This window comes from Phoca vitulina, unplaced genomic scaffold (genome assembly GCF_004348235.1).
Source record: "Phoca vitulina isolate PV1807 unplaced genomic scaffold, GSC_HSeal_1.0 scaffold21, whole genome shotgun sequence".
In the NCBI taxonomy this organism is placed as follows: Eukaryota; Metazoa; Chordata; class Mammalia; order Carnivora; family Phocidae; genus Phoca; species Phoca vitulina.
In genome coordinates, this window is record NW_022589724.1 from 7,509,547 (window position 1) to 7,525,745 (window position 16,199).

General features: G+C 42.8%; 1 protein-coding gene across 5 annotated transcripts in view; it reads left to right on the top strand.

Annotated features, from left to right (window-relative positions):
* FKTN (fukutin) overlaps positions 1-8,079 on the top strand; it is an 80,967-nt gene extending 72,888 nt beyond the window's left edge. For all 5 annotated transcript variants that reach the window (XM_032418367.1, XM_032418369.1, XM_032418370.1 and 2 more), the window contains one exon: positions 7,707-8,079. In XM_032418367.1, coding sequence (XP_032274258.1) covers positions 7,707-8,058 — 352 coding nt within the window. In that variant the 3' untranslated portion in view covers positions 8,059-8,079. The remainder of the gene's footprint in view (positions 1-7,706) is intronic.
* The last annotated feature ends 8,120 nt before the right edge of the window (positions 8,080-16,199 follow it).

The following is a 16,199-nucleotide window of genomic DNA, read 5'->3' on the forward strand; positions in this document are numbered from 1 at the left end:
TGTGGCTTTCAGCCTGAAAGAGCAACCCCAAACATAACTTTCTCATGATTACCCAACTAGGAATCACTCTTTTTTTTTTTTTTTTAAAGATTTTATTTATTTATTTGACAGAGACACAGCAAGAGAGGGAACACAAGAAGGGGGAGTGGGGGAGGGAGAAGCAGGCCTCCCGCCGAGCAGAGAGCCCAATGTGGGGTTCGATCCCAGGACCCTGGGATCATGACCTGAGCTGAAGGCAGACGCTTAATGACTGAGCTACCCAGGCGTCCCTAGGAATGACTCTTAAAGCTCCCACTCCATCACCACAGATGGCAGGTCTGCTCACATTCCATTGGCTGATGCAAGTCACATGGGCAAGCCTGGCCCTGGGTGGGGAAGTCCTCTCCCCCCACCTATAGGGAGGCACTGTCCCTCCCATGGCAGTGGGTGAGGCTATATAATCCTCTCCCAGGGAAGGGAGCTGGTAGTTGTCTTTACAATCCTGTCATTGTCCCTATTTTCCAGATGAGGAGACTGAGGCAGGGAGAAGTTACATAATTTGCCTAGGGTCACATAAATGGGGTAGACCAGAGAGTTCAACTTGGGTAATGCAGTTCCAGAGTCCTTTACTCTTAACTGCTGAGCTGTAATGCATTGTGAGTTCATCGTACCAAATCCTTTGCTGGGTCCTTCAGAGAATGTGATGTCTAGAAATTCATTACTTATCCATTCATTAATTAACCAATGTTGATGAATTCCTATTCACTGGGGTTGGGAGGAGACAGGCAGAATAAATAAGTAAAATATTACTAAATGGGGATGAGCACTAAAGAGAATAAAGCAGGGAAGGAGGATGAAGAGTCCCTATGTGTGTGAAGTGCAATGTTAGATGTGGTTCTCAGAATCTTCATGAGAAGGTGACATTTGACCAAAGACCTGAAGAATGTCAGCTCCTTGAGTGCAGGGATTTGTGTCTGTTTTGTTTGAAGTTGTCTCCCTACACCTGAACAGGGTGGGCCATAGTAGGTGCTCAGTAATAAGGGTGGAATGAATGAAAGGAGGTGGGGAGGGGGGTGGGAAACTATGTGGATAACTTGGAGGCAGAGTGTTTCAGGCAGAGACAAGAGTGCAAAGGCCCTGAGGCAGGAGGGTGTTTGGTGTGTTCCTGAAATAACGGTCAGAGTGGCTACATTTGACTAAACCACAGGGAGAGAAGGAACAGACAGGTCAGTAAAGGGTATATCTTAGGGGCCATTGTGAAGACTTAAGTTAACTCTGAGTGAAATGGAGAGCCGCCTAAGGGTTTTGAACCAGAAGTGACAGGGATCCAAACTGGATTTTCATAGGATCCTTCTGAGTGATGCTGGATAGCAGACAGACAGAGCAAGCATAGAAGCAAAAAGACCAAGTAGAAGGCCACTGAAATAACCAAGCTGTGTGCTGGGCACTGTGGACCCCGAGATGCATAAATCCGGGTGTCCGCCCAGTGCAGTGACTGTTATACTTCGCTGGGCATCTTCATCTCCTGGAATGCTTAGTAAAAACGCAGATTTCGGATCCCACCCCCAGAAAACCTGATCTAGTCGGTCAGGGTCGTGGGCCTGGGAAGCGGGGCCGCAGGCAGTGGGGAGGGACGGGCGGGAAGGGGCCCCGTGGGTCGCGGAGACAAAGGGCCGTGTCCTATAAAGGCAGCCGCGGAGGCGCGGCGTCCAGGCGAGGGCGCACACGGCCAGCGACGGCGACAACGACGGCGCGGTCTCCCGGCTCTTGGCGAGGAGGTGCGTCGACCCTGGAGGGACGTGGGTGCCGCCGGGGCCGGGCTCATAGGCCAGCCGGTCTCCCGCGCAGCCCTGGAGTCCGAGCCGCACTCGCCCGGGAGGACAGAGGTGTGGAGGCGACTTGGTAGCAGCTACCAAGTTGACTCAGTGAGAAGACCTGGGGTTTTTCCGAGGGGTGGGGGGTGGGGGCGGGTGGTGGCAGGACTCCGGGGGGAGCAAAGCGATGCCCTTGTGCGTGTTGGCCTGGCCGCTTCACCTTGATACGCGATGCTGGAGACACCCCGCAGCACCTCGGAGGGCCGTTTGGGTAGCTTCTGCGTCCGGGTGAGCTACTCCCCCGCACCTGGCAGGTGCGAAACTTGAGCGCGAGATGCTTTCCTGGCCGCCGCATTCAGGCTAGCGGGAGCGAAGGTTATAAAATTAAAAAGGGAAAAGATGGGAAGTGAAGTGTGCCGGGGCTTCAGGTTGGGCGGGGTGGGCGGAGTGTTCAGGTGCATCAGGAGGTGAGGCGCGGGTGGAACAGGCAGCTCTCCCAGAGCGCGGGGTGCCCACCCAAAGACTGTGACTCATGGTAAGTGTATTTATTTAGAACATCAACGTGCAGAGTTGTCTAATGAGAAAAGTAATTTGCATAATAGTATGTGTTTTGATTTTTAAAGGACATATGTATTCTCTCTAAAGGATCTGTATTATATTTATACACACCAAGCTGGCTGCCTCTGGAGAGTAAGATTGAATAGGTAGAGAGCCTTTATATTTTTTTACTTTATGCACTTGTGTAGTGCTTCTTTGTTTGTTTGTTTGTTTCTTGGATGAGCACGTGTTACTTCTATAATGATTTCAAAAGGCAAAGCTATGCCCAGTGCTGGAGGTTAGGCGCCTTCCCCTAACCCAACTTTATAAGCCACCTTTCATCTCTCTCTTTCCGGAGTCTGTTTTCACTTATTTTCGAGAAAAAGATGAAAGAAGAGACAAATACACATGACCAAAGGACAGGAGAAATTTAAAGTCTTATGTACAAAGAGCCATATGAGTCTGAATGCCTGGGACAGGCCACCGCAGGAATGTTAGCAGTGAGCCCGTGCGCTCCCTTTCTTGTTGCCGCAGGCTCTGTGTCCAGAAACCACGGTCATAAAAAAGCAAGCAATCCCTACTGGGGGCATCCATTTCTGCAGGGGCATAGTTGTCATTCTTCTCTCTGGTAACTTGTTACCTTCAGTGGTGACAATATAATAGAGAGAAGTTTGTGCACACCTATATTCCTATTATATTTACCATTGCGTTCCTCCTGCCCAGGCATCCCTAACCCCATGTCCGTGACACCCACCCAACCAGAGGCATGTAATTAGAAATCAGGGGTTCTATACATTTGGATGGGGAAAAAATTACATCTTTATTTCCAGTAACCTTTGATCTAAATTTAGCATTTCCTTTATTTATGAATGTAGGTAATAAAAAATAGTACGGGTGACGATGTCATCAACAAAAATCATAAATACTTTCATCTTACAGATGTATATCTTTTGATTACATATCACTGTGTAGAAAGTATGGTAATAAATAATTTAATATGTTAAAAACAAAGTATATTATTACTGTATTGCATTTTAAAATTATTTTAATAATTACTAATTATAATTGGTGATTTTTATGTGTCTATTTCAGTTCATGCATTTAAAATAATTGTTTTGAGAAGGGAACCAAAGGCTTTTTACTTTATGTATTTCAAATCATTGTTCTGGGATAGAGTCCTCCCCTAGGCTTCCCCAGACTGCCAAAAGAATCCATGCCGCAAAAATGTTATGTACCCTGACCCAGCAGGAGTCGGTGGTGACAAAGATGCATCAGTACAGAGGCGTGGGACAGAGGCTGTGCCACTAACTCCCCATGTGACCTGGGACAACATGTTTTACCTCTGTTTTGACATCTCTCAGACGTTTTCTGATTCTGTGGCATCTGGTGTATTTTTTAAGGTCTTAAATTATTCTGAAATCAAGCTTAGCAGTAATCAGTCCTTACAACTGGAAAAGCACTAAGTGCAATTTTCCTTTGATTTAATGAGTACGTTAGTCATTTCCCAGTGACCACTACTTTGAATTTTCCCAGCTTGTTAAAGAACTGATTTCTATTTCCCCCTGTGGAGGAGAGTAACACCCTTGAGGATAAATCAACAAGGCATTATTAATCTCCTTCTAGGATGGCAGGCTATATTTCTGAAGCCTATCTTTTCCTCTCCTTATTTCCTCTGTCTGCTTCTAGCACAATAGGATTGAGCCCTCTTAGAAGAGAACACCAGTTAGTTTATCCTGCTTAATCTTTTTCTTCCAGCTTGAAAAAGACGCCCCCTGCCCCCACCACCACAAGGGACTAGAGTTGACTTAGTGAGTGAGCTAAACCCTCTTTTGGCAAGAGAAGCTTGAAAGTAACTTTGCTCCCACAGTCCAGGCTGCAAAGCAGCCAGCCTCGGTGTAAGCAAAACTGGATAGTTTTCTTTCTATCTTAAAATCCCTTGATTTATTTTTTATTTTTTATTTTTTTTAAAGGATTTTATTTATTTATTTGACAGAGAGAGAGAAAGCGAGAGAGGGAACACAAGCAGGGGGAGTGGGAGAGGGAGAAGCAGGCTTCCCGCCGAGCAGAGAGCCCGATGCGGGGCTCGATCCCAGGACCCCGAGATCATGACCTGAGCCGAAGGCAGTCGCTTAACCGACTGAGCCACACAGGCGCCCCAAAATCCCTTGATTTAGGTACAAACTGTCATACGTTAGTTTTACTTGGTTACAGTTCTGACGACACCCATATTTTTCACTGTAGATGAAAGAGTAGGCTATTTAGAAATGAGTTAAGTGAGATCAAAGGCAATAGGCAGGGGCACTGGGTGGCTCAGTTGTTAAGCGTCTGCCTTTGGCTCAGGTGATCCCAGGGTGCTGGGATCGAGCCCCGCATCTGGCTCCCTGCTAGGCGGGAAGCCTGTTTCTCTCTCTCCCGCTCCCCCTGCTTGCGTTCCCTCTCTCGCTGTGTGTGTGTGTCTCTCTCTCTGTCAAATAAATAAATAAAATCTTAAAAAAAAAAAAAGGCAATAGGCAGGGCACTGTGGCGTTTTAGAGCAGAAATGGGCCCTCGGGATCACCTAGTCCACCCCCTTCAGTTTGGAAGGATTCATGGTAAGCCCGGAAGGCCCCCAGAATGCCTGAGGTAGGTGCTGCTTCTCTGCTCCTACCAGCCCTGGGCTTCTCTTTCCATTCACAAGGCACTGGTTTCTTCAGGATCCAGCAGCAGCACGGTGTCCGGCACATAGGGTCAGTAAGTGTTGTTACGTAAGCTCGGAGTGCGTATGATTGTAATTGGATCATGGGTCCTACCAAGAGTGTCTCCACAGAGACCCAAGTGGCTGGTGGAGGGAGCCTGAAGCCAGCCAGTGAGCTTGGGCGGCCACGGCTTCCCCTTACCACTGGGTTCTCAGCACAGCCGCCTGTCTTCAACCCAGACAGAAGCAGGAAAGGCAACAAGAACGGGGTTGGGGAAATGTCCTGGGGCCATAGAGTTGATTGAAAAATGCTGTTCTTTGGAGTAATGACCCTTCCCATCTGTATAGGGAAGAGAATCCTTGTATTTATTAAGCACCTATGTAGCAGGCACATTTATGTATTTATATACTTTACAGAATGTATTATTTAATCCTCACAAGAACCCTGGTGATGGCTTTATTTCCATTTTCCAGAGAATAAATCGAGGCTTAAAGAAGTTAACTGATTTTCTCAGAATCATATAACTAAGAAATTGGGAGCTGAGATTCACAGCCAGGTCTTTCTACATTAAAGCCCATAAACTTTCTTAGTTTTTGTCTATTATGAAGCAAATAATATATGAATCCTTTCTAGTTATAAAAATGTAAAATATTACCCACCTATATCAAATAAAACACACCCATCTCCTTTTTCTGTCTTCCCCCAACCCACTGTCCTCCCCCAAGGACCCACTGTCAACACTTTGGACTGAATCCTTCCAGGTATTTTGCTCTGCATCCACACATATGTCTGTAGACATATAGAGCAGAACAAACAAATACATAAATCAAGCTCAGACCTTTTCTACTACACTGTAGCTTCTTCATTAGGAAAAAAAAAAAAAATGCTAAGTTGCAACGAACTTTTACTTTTCCCTGTTCTATTTGTAGAGATAATAATTGTAATTATTTAGTATTTATTGACCACTTACTGTGTGCCAAACACTTCGCTGAAGTGTTTTATGTGGATCATTTTATGTGTCCTTACAGGTAGTACCCTGAGTCCCCCTTTACTTATGAGGCATTTGATACACAGAGAGTTTAAGTAGATTGCTCAGGGTCACACAGCTAAGGAACAGAACCAAAAGCCAAACCAGGGTTCTGGCTCCGAAGCCCGTGTCCTTACCCACCATGCAGATGCTTCCACTGGCGACTGATCCCTCTAGAGTCAGGGCTTGAGGGTAACAGAGTGGCTTGTTCTAATTAACTGAGATCATCATTTGGTTCCTACCTAAGGGCAGAGATCCCAGCACACAGTGTAGAGAAATAACTTCTGGAATATGTCAGCGGCCCTCGGCCAATCCCAGCAGTGTCTACAATGCCGTCAGAGAACCAGCACTGCTTGCATATGTATTTAGCATGAGTTAATGCATGAGAAACAATACCTGGCACAAAGCAAAGGCGCTGGTTGCGCTTACATTCCTTAGTTTATAGTTCACAGAATGCTTTCACATGCAGTATTCCATTAAATCCGTACAACAAACTCTGAGGAAAGGACGGTATAATTACGCCCATGGTATAGCTGAGGAGAGGCTCAGGTTGGTGAAGTGGCTTAGGCAGCGCCTCACAGCTGGTTGGTGTTTGGTGCTGTGACCAGAACACACACCCTCTGAGGGAGAAGGTGGTTTTTCCCCTATGCTGAGCTCCTGCTGCACCTGCCTCCAGAACTGCAGGGATCTGGTGAGTGTACTGCTTCTTTATGACACAGAGTTTTGAGAGGGATGAGGGGTTCCTATTTCCACAGTAGAGCTCTGGTGCTCAATATCCACCAGACGCTGAGAACACAGAGGGGTTTGTTTGCTGATGCATCTTCTGCATTCCCACTAACGCATGTTAATGCAAGCTGCCTGGCAAAAGGGACCCATGCCTCTAAGAGTTAAAAATGGCAAAGGAAGATTTGGCAGTAGATGGTGATAGTCAGCTCTCCCGGGGTTGGAAAGGTCACCGAAGTGCAGGCTTGTGGAGGCCTGAATATCTTCTGTAGCATCCACGGCAAATCGCCACTCCCACCTGCCCCTTGTCTTTTCTTCTTGTCACACCAAATATCGCCACTTCTGTTGTTCATACAACAGGGTTTCAAGACTCTTCATCACTCTGTTCCTCCTCCTCTAAATGTGGTCCAGGCTGGATATTTTAGGTCTTGCACAGTGAGGCCCAACCCTGCAGGTGAGGTCTTCACGCTATCATCTTCATTCCCCAAATTATCTTATTAGTGAAAGCTAGGAGTACAGCTTTTATTTTTTTGAGAATCCATATTTAAATCCCTACTGGTTAAATATATATTTTATCTGCGCAAGTACTAAATCCTATACTGTGCCTGATTCTGAACAATTTGGAGGATTTGGTGATAAAAGAAATAGTGGGGATACTGGGATAAAACAACCTTGCGACAGGAGGCTTCGAAACATCTAGGGAGAAAAAGGCTGAAGGGTACTGTTCTTACACTGTCCTTTCTTCTACCACATTTTCTTCTTTTATCAAAAGGAAGACTCAAAAAGAAAAAAAAAAAGAAAGAAAAGAGAAAAAACAAACAAACAAACAAACCCCAAAACTAAAAATAAGGAAGTGGAATTTCCTAAAACCTGGGTCAAAAAGATCTAACATCTCAAATTCTTGGCAGGGCATGCGATACCCACCATCGCTTACAAGGTATTGGCCCTTAGGGCCCTTTCTCTTTCCTGTCTCAGGAACTCAAACATGACCAGGAAGATCTTCACAAATACCAGGGAGCGGTGGAGGCAGCAGAACGTCAACAGCGCCTTTGCCAAGCTGAGGAAGCTCATCCCCACACACCCTCCAGACAAAAAGCTGAGCAAAAATGAGACGCTTCGCCTGGCAATGAGGTACATCAACTTCTTGGTCAAGGTCTTGGGGGAGCAAACCCTGCAGCAAACTGGAGTGGCTGCTCAGGGAAACATTCTGGGACTCTTCCCCCAAGGATCCCACCTGCCGGACAGGACTCTACTCGGTGACTACCAGGTTCCTTCACTTGAGCCAAGCCACAGCATTGCGTAGCGGGGCTCTGGCGGTCCTCACCCAGGGCAGCAGTTGCTCGGAAGCCACTAGCTGTCGACAGCCTTTTGCATGTTCCAGTGTCAACTTGATGAATAATTTGTGAGGCATGCATTTAAGCTTCACAGGAGGTGGCTCAGGGACAGCTGCAGGGAGCCAGACAGAGGCCATGAGGAAGATGGCTTTGGAGTCTGCCACCCGCGGAGCTCCAGGCAGAGCAGTCTGCCTCTATTTTACGGATCCAGGATCTGCATAAGATGTTGTTGGGGGGGGGGGGGATGCATAGGTTAAAAACAGGTTTGGAAATCGCTGTTTTACTCAGTATGTTTTCAGTTACAAGGAATGAATTTCCCCATGACTGATCTCAGACAGATGAGTAGAAAATACTTGCCTCAGAACATATTTTACAGATTGTTTTGAAGAATGAGGTATATGTGATCGAGGGTGAACAAAATGACGTTGATAAATGTGAAGAGAGCCCTCACGGAAACCAACCTGGAGACTTGTGAAAACTTGAGGGAAAAGACCCTCCTGACACGTGAGGATTACAGAAACACAGCAGATAATATGTGGAAGAGCTCTGCATCCTTTATCCCTGTGGAAATATGAAGTGTTACCTGCCTTGAGCCATTTATATCTATGTTATCTCTAAAGCCAAATGGTGGATTATTTCTGTGAGAGGAAAGGACTTGATAATTTATGAATTAGAGTTCATAGTTTTCTAAATAGCTAAAATAGGTTATCTAACCCCTTAGTTGCGCATGTCAGGCATTAAAACGTTTAATTCAGCCTGAGTTCCTCCTGGTTTAAGACCTGTAAACTTCAAATATAATTATGAAAATCCAAACATTACCATTTAACAACTCATTTAACAGAGAGCTTAGTTTAAACAAAAGATCTAGTAGACAATAGGAATGTAATAACAGACTTTAATGAATTAATGAATTTGTAATTTGTCTTCCTAGCTATGGAGCATTAGTTCAATCTTATGCTGGTAGGAGTGGTACCCACTAGTCAATGAAACAGTGCAGATCTGGCAGAACTACTCACAACCACGTGCCCCCCCCCCCCCCCGATGATTGGATTCAAAGATGGATTCAAGGATGAATCCCATAGCTGAGCCCAGAATACAAATAATGTCAGTTGATTGTCTCTGGGACATTTTATTTCCCTAAAGTTCTTGACAGTACATTGGTTTTAAAACCTTCTGAACCACAGGTATGAAATTGATGGATTTGCAATTATGGGTTTCCAGTGTATACACAATAGAAGAATTTAAATTTCCTGCTACTCTAGAAAGAAGATATTGATTTATGGAAGGTTGAACTGAGCCTCTTTGGTTTGGTGATCAGAAAAAAAGCTGGATAAGGCTCCCCCAAAATCTCCTTCCCCCCAAATAACAAGGTCATAATGTCATTAACATTTACACAGCATTCGCACTCATAGCCCAGTGCATTTATCCGAAGCACTATGTTTTCCTTCTAGGTCTTCCTTTAAACTGCATTCTATACACTTCCCTATGGACCCAGAATAGTCCAGGGAAACACATGTGCACAGAGACTAAGGGACTTCCTCCAAATGTGCATTTCTTGCTCATGAGGTTATGTGGACTTAAATTTGTCCCCAAACTACCAACTGATAGTATATCTCAAAGCTTTGATGACAGTTGTCAGTTGAACAACATTACTTACTCTCTTCATCTAGCATTAAATCAAAATAACACTTTTGACAGCGTTTTTATGTTAGCTTCCTATTAACATGTTGCTGACGAGGGCACAGAGGACCTCTTTGCCTGAATGCAGGATTTTACTGCTCTTCTCAGAATGAGTGCCCTTTTCTGCTGTTGGGGCCATGTCTGTGAGTACAGAGGGCCTTTCCACTAAAGTGTAAGAGAGTGCTCCTGAAAAGTCGTGAGGAGATTGAGGGGGATAATGATTTAAAGAAACCCTGCAGGAAATTCCATTGATAAATGAATAAACACTTAAAATATTACTTGATGTAATTTACCTCTTAAATTATTTTACAAGCTTAGATTTTGGTATATCAAATTGTGTGGGGTTAAAGTGACTGTCAAAAGGAATTGTAGGTACACATGGATCAAAACCTTTGGCAAGGTATCCATGGGACTGGAAGCTAATTCAAAAATTACTCTGTGGTCTTTCATGGTGTCTTATACTCAAGGCTTGGTGATTGCAGTAGTAAGAATTTTCCATTAAAACACATTATAGTTCACTGGTGGTACATCTCTTTATGGATTATTTGAACCCAACAGAAAAGTTTAGATGGATTATATCTACACTACTCTGTTACTTGAAAAAAATGTTTGGTCTGCTCTGGACACCACTAGAAATTTCTGGAAACCAGGTATAAACAGGGCCACTGATTTATATAGATCATGAGATTGGCTAGTTTTACTCCTTGTTTTACAGAGGAGAAAATAGGTCCACAGTGTTATGAAGTGACTTTCCAGAGGTCCCATGGACAATTAATGGAAACCCAGGACACGGCGCCTGATTTCCTGACCCTGTGTCCAACCTTTCTACAGCCCTGTTCAGCCTCTAAGTTTTTTAAGATTGAAAACAGATAAGCACCTTATTGTTATGCTCATCTCTTTTCAACAGCATACAGTAGTCTTCATATGCCTTTTTATTGAAATTGATTTATTGTGCTTTATAGAATGTGATTAGATGTATTAACCAAAGATTTTTTTGTTGATGTGTTTTGTGAGTTTTTAACCACTGAATTTGCTATTTAACTATTAATTTATTGCAAATAAATTATTTAAGAAAAGAAATTATTCTTAAAAAAAAGAATTTCATAAATTTACTAAGCTTTTCCTCCTGTTCTCTCCATCCTCACAGCCACTGTTCTGGCTTTGACCCCCTCTGCCACTATTGTCTTTAGTCTAGAAAAAATCTAACATGCCCTGGTTAGTCTTTCTCTCCTCTCTATTTCTCTCTCTCTCTACCTCTGGCTCTCTCTTCATTTCACCTTACACACAGCTCCCTCACTGTCCTTCTCAAACCACAGCTGGGGTCAGATCACTCCCTAGCTATCAAACCTTCAGCATCTTGTCCACCAGACTGAGACAAATGCCTTACTCCAGGCACTCTGCAGCCTGGTCCTTCCTTGTACCTTCCACAATCCCCTAAATATATTGTACATGCTAATGAAACTACCTCCCTTGATAGTCCCCAGACATGTTCTAATTCTTAGTAGCTCTGACTTTTCTCTTGTGATTCCACTTGCATGCATGAATGTTCCCATTCTCGTTCTACTCACCCCTCCACCTGCACCAAATTCCACTCACTAACATCCTTCATGACTGATCTTAAACACCACTCCTTCACAAAGCTTGACTCCTCGTTTAAACACCATCTCTTACATGAAGTCCTCCTAGATTTCCACCATTCAATTGAAACTCTCCTTTCTTAGAATTCCCTTTTGTGCTTCGTGACCCTTACTTCCTCTACTCTAGGTTGCAGACATGTGTGTATATTCTGTCCCCCTTCTCCAGTAAGCTAAGATCTCCTTGAGGAGAGGGATGGTTTTTAACATTTACTCCTCACAAGCAAGAGACCTCACTTTCAAAATGAGAAAACTGTATCAAGACTGCCTCTGTTAAGAATAATCCTCTAGCCTCCCCTAAAAGAGGACATTGAAATGAAACTGGAACAGGCTGAGTTTTCCTGAGAAACCCAAAGTCTATTGCTCTTCTTAACAGTTTGTTTCTCGTTTCTATTCAGTGTGCCCCTGGCAGCACCTGTCTTAGGAGGTTTCACCACCTAAGAATGGCTTGAGATGGCCAAAATATGTGTAAGTTATGCACAACTGGCTTTGTCCTTAAAAAGGCAAAAGATGAAAGAAGTCTGGGAGAATGGACAGCTTAACTGCTGACCCACAGGCCAAAGGTTAGTTAAAAGTCACATCCTTAAATAAGAAGGTCAAAGATAAGGAGGGAATCTGAAAGTCCAATGGCAATGCAAAGTGAGGGATTTAAACTGGCAGGTGTTAGAAAGGAACGCCAAGGAATGAATGCACTCAAAGGATTGCTGGAAGCCAGGGGCGCAGTCTCCTAAACCACTTTCGCCTCTGGGACTGTTGGGTTTATCAGAAATAGGGAAACTTTCCCTCTTATTTTCTCTTTCTTGCTAATGACCTATCACAAAGAGATCTTAAAGAGCACTAGATTTTAACATAAATATACATAAATTTAGTTAGGTTTGTCATCTGCCAAATAAATTTAAGAATTTAACTTCCAGAGCTCGAGGATTTTCTGGTAGTCAAGTGAAGCAAACTGTTGAATTGCCTTTTCTGGATAACTCTGATAAAACAGGATTATCATCCAATATGTTCAGACGCTTGGACCTAAGTAATTATCCTTCTAGGAACCTATCATAAAGAATTAATCGGAATTATGGTCAGAGATGTATGTACATGGATCTCTGTTTCAGAATTTTACAATGTACATAAAAGTATAATAATAAGAATAAGAGCTCAGACTCTTGGGGTTCCTCCCAAATGCCAGAAACTGAGCCAAGAGCTTCCAATGTATCAGCTCACCTAATCTTCATAACAATGTTGTATCGTTAACATTATGTTAATTATGTGTGTTGTTCTCACTTCACAGATGAGGAAACTGAAGTTTAGGAGTTTATTTATCTTGCTCAAGTTTCCACTGCAGAGTCAGAATTTGACTCTCAGTCATTTTTACTCAAAATTACTGCTTTTCACAGATTTTTTTTGCATCAAAATTCTTAATTCTTTTTTATTTTTAAATTTTAAAAAGTTACTGTCTTTTTTTAATTGAAGTATATTTGACATACAATGTTGCATTAGTTTCAGGTGTGGGAATTCTTTTTATTTATGTTTATATTTTATTTATTTTTAAAATTAAAATTTAATTTAGTTAATACATACTATATTATTTGTTTCAGGGATAGAATTTAGTGATTCATTAGTTGCATATAACACCCAGCGTTCATTACATCAAGTACCTTCCTTAATGCCCATCACCCAGTTACCCCACCCCCCACTCACCTCCCCTCCAGCAACCCTCAGTTTGTTTCCTATAATTAAGAGTCTCTTATGGTTTGCCTCCCTCTCTGTTCTTGTCTTATTTTATTTTTTCCTTCCCTTCCCCTATGTTCATCTGTTTTGTTTCTTAAGTTCCACATATGAATGAAACCATATGGTATTTGTCTTTCTCTGACTGACTTATTTCACTAGCATAATACACTCTAGTTCCATCCACGTCATTGCAAATGGCATGATTTCATTCTTTTTGATGGCTGAGTAATATTCCATTGTATATGTATACACCACCTCTTCTTTACCCATTCATATGTCAGTGGACATCTGGGCTCTTTCCATAGTTTGGCTATTGTGGACATAGCTGCTATAAACATTGGGATGCATGTGCCCCTTCGAATCACTATTTTTGTATCCTTTGGGTAAATAACTAGTAGTGCAATTGCTGGGTCATCAGGTAGCTCTATTTTTAACTTTTTGGGGAACCTCCATACTGTTTTTCCAGAATGACTATTCTGGACATTGCTGCTATAAACATGGACCCTTTCAAATCACTATTTTTGTATCCTTTGGATAAATATCAGGTGTGGGAATTCTTAATCTTTTAAATCCTGACCACTTTCATGGAACATTATGGAGCAGGCATATTACCCAATAACACTATTGGGTAACCAAACACAACCCTGAAAAACAAAGCCTCTTGTTTAGAAGCACCAAGCTGGGGGTGATACCACGGTAAGACACCGTGAGGATACTGTCCTGCAGAGGCAGGCTTGAAAGGAGGAGCCTGCAGGAGAAGCTGTTTGTTCCTCTGTTTGGACTTGGCTTCCCCCTTCCCCCTTGGCTTGAGCATGAACTATGGCTCAGGGCATTGGTACTTGTGAATGACTGTGTGTGTGTGTGTGTGTGTGTGCGTGCACAAGCATGCACAAGGTGGGAAATCTACTCCTCCATATCTCCTACCTGTCCTTCTTCTGGTTTTAGCTCCTCTGGAGTTGAGGAGGAAGGAGGATCTAAGGAAATGGATAGTGTTTTTCTTCACTGGGTATGGGATCGTATTCTCTTCCTATATTCAGTTTAGCTGTATCAATTCTTTTTAACTAGTGATACAAGTCCCAGGTTTAGAAACACTGTGGAAGAGCAGAGAATTAAATCTCTTGGATTCAACAAGACTCTGCCTTGCACATAGTCTTATGGCCACTGTGACCCTCTCCCCAGTTTGGAAGAAGTGGAGTGCTGTGGTGAATATTTAGCATCTGCTCAGTAGTCAGATAACTTCAGGGTATTTTTTTGGATCTTTCCCTAAATAAACCAACAAACTTGACGATGTGTGTATGTGTGCACATGTTCTCTTTCCACCAACCAGTAATACACCCAAGAGTGTACAATTGTGTCAGCAATTGGGAAGCACCAACCCCGTTGCACCTCATACAGGCATTGCACAAAGAATGGATTTTGAAGGATTTAAAAAATGAGACAATGGTGCCCAGAAAATATGTGGAAGGGGTTGGGCTAATCAGTTACATGAGACTCTTGGGTCTCTAAGAGAAGTTCGGAGGGAGAGGTTGTCATATCAGTAACATCTTTTGGCCTGCCCTTCAGTCCCTTTCAGTTTGGACCAATGAGTAACTAGACAAGGTTATAGCTGAGGATCTGTTGGCCCAAGATCCAGTTTCTTGGTGGCTCTTTAACACTCTACCCAAGGAGGTAGAGGTTGTCACAGAGATCACAAAATGAGCCAGATCCCATAGGGAGGAGCCAGGGGGAGGAACTGCCACCAAGGGTCCTGGGATGTCCCCAGTCTTATCACATGGTACGGTAATACTCAGGATGGGACAGAATATTACTGTGCCTGCCAGACTGAGCATCAGGCACTTCCTGGGCAAAAACCAGATACATGTTTAGCTTTTAAACAGTATGTGAGAGGAGAGCCCCAAATGTTCTCTGAGTTTACTCTCCCGGCATGTGGGCGTGAGTAGATTTAAAAAGGAGAGGAGAGGGCTGCTGAGGACAAAACAATCAAATAAACAAACAAGATAATATAGTGTTTGCCATATTAAGATCTGAATCTTCTAAAAAGCTTTTGCCTTGGAGCCCTAATTTGGGCAAACATATTGAAAAATATTTTGGAGTAAAAATTAGTTTTCAGCAGATAGTCACACGCATAGATGAAAAGAGAACTTTCTAAGCAAAAGTTTAAAAATACAAAATTTCCAAGCCATAAACATCTTTTTCCCCCAGTACTTCTGTTTAAAGAATAAATGTGTAAGTGTTACCCAGTGAGATAAAATGTTTAAGTGGATAGGCTAAATGTATAAAAAGTTAAAAAGCTATACATTTTATCATTTGTGGCTATGAGTATACTAAAATAAAATGGTCTCAATACAACTGCCATATTTTTATAAATTGTTGAAGTGTTTTAAAATCTATAGTTTTTGTATTTTAGAAGTAATGTTTTTAAAGATAGGATTGAGATAATAGGGAGGATATAGTAATATGCCCAGGAAATGGTTATCAAAAAGTCACTTTCCAAAGCTATTTTTTTAATTAAATAGGCTCCATGCCCAACGTGGGGCTTGAACTCACCACCCTGAGATTAAGAGTTGCATCCTCTACCAACTAGCAAGCCAGTCACCTCTCAAAGGCTATTTTTTTAAAGAAAAGAAAGAAAAAAGAGAGTGGGAGTGGGGTTAGTAACAGCATTATTTTTTCTTTTAAAAAGATTATTAAGCTCTGTGAAAGACGATGTGAAGAGAATGAGAAGACAAGTCACAAATTGGAGAAAAAAATATTTTCAAAAGACGCATCTGATAAAGGACTGTTATCCAAAATATACAAAGAACTCAACAGGAAGAAAACAAAAAACCCAATTAAAAAATGGGCCAAAGACCTTAATAGACACCTCACCAAAGAAGATATACAGAGGTCAAATAAGCATATGGAAATATGCTCCACATCATATGTCATCAGGGAAAGGTGAATTAAAACAATGAGATACCGTTACACACCTATTAGAACAGCTGAAACGATCACTGACAACACCAAATGTTGGAAAGCATAGGGAGCAGCAGGAACTCTTAGACATTGCTGGTAAAAATGCCAAGCAGCACAGC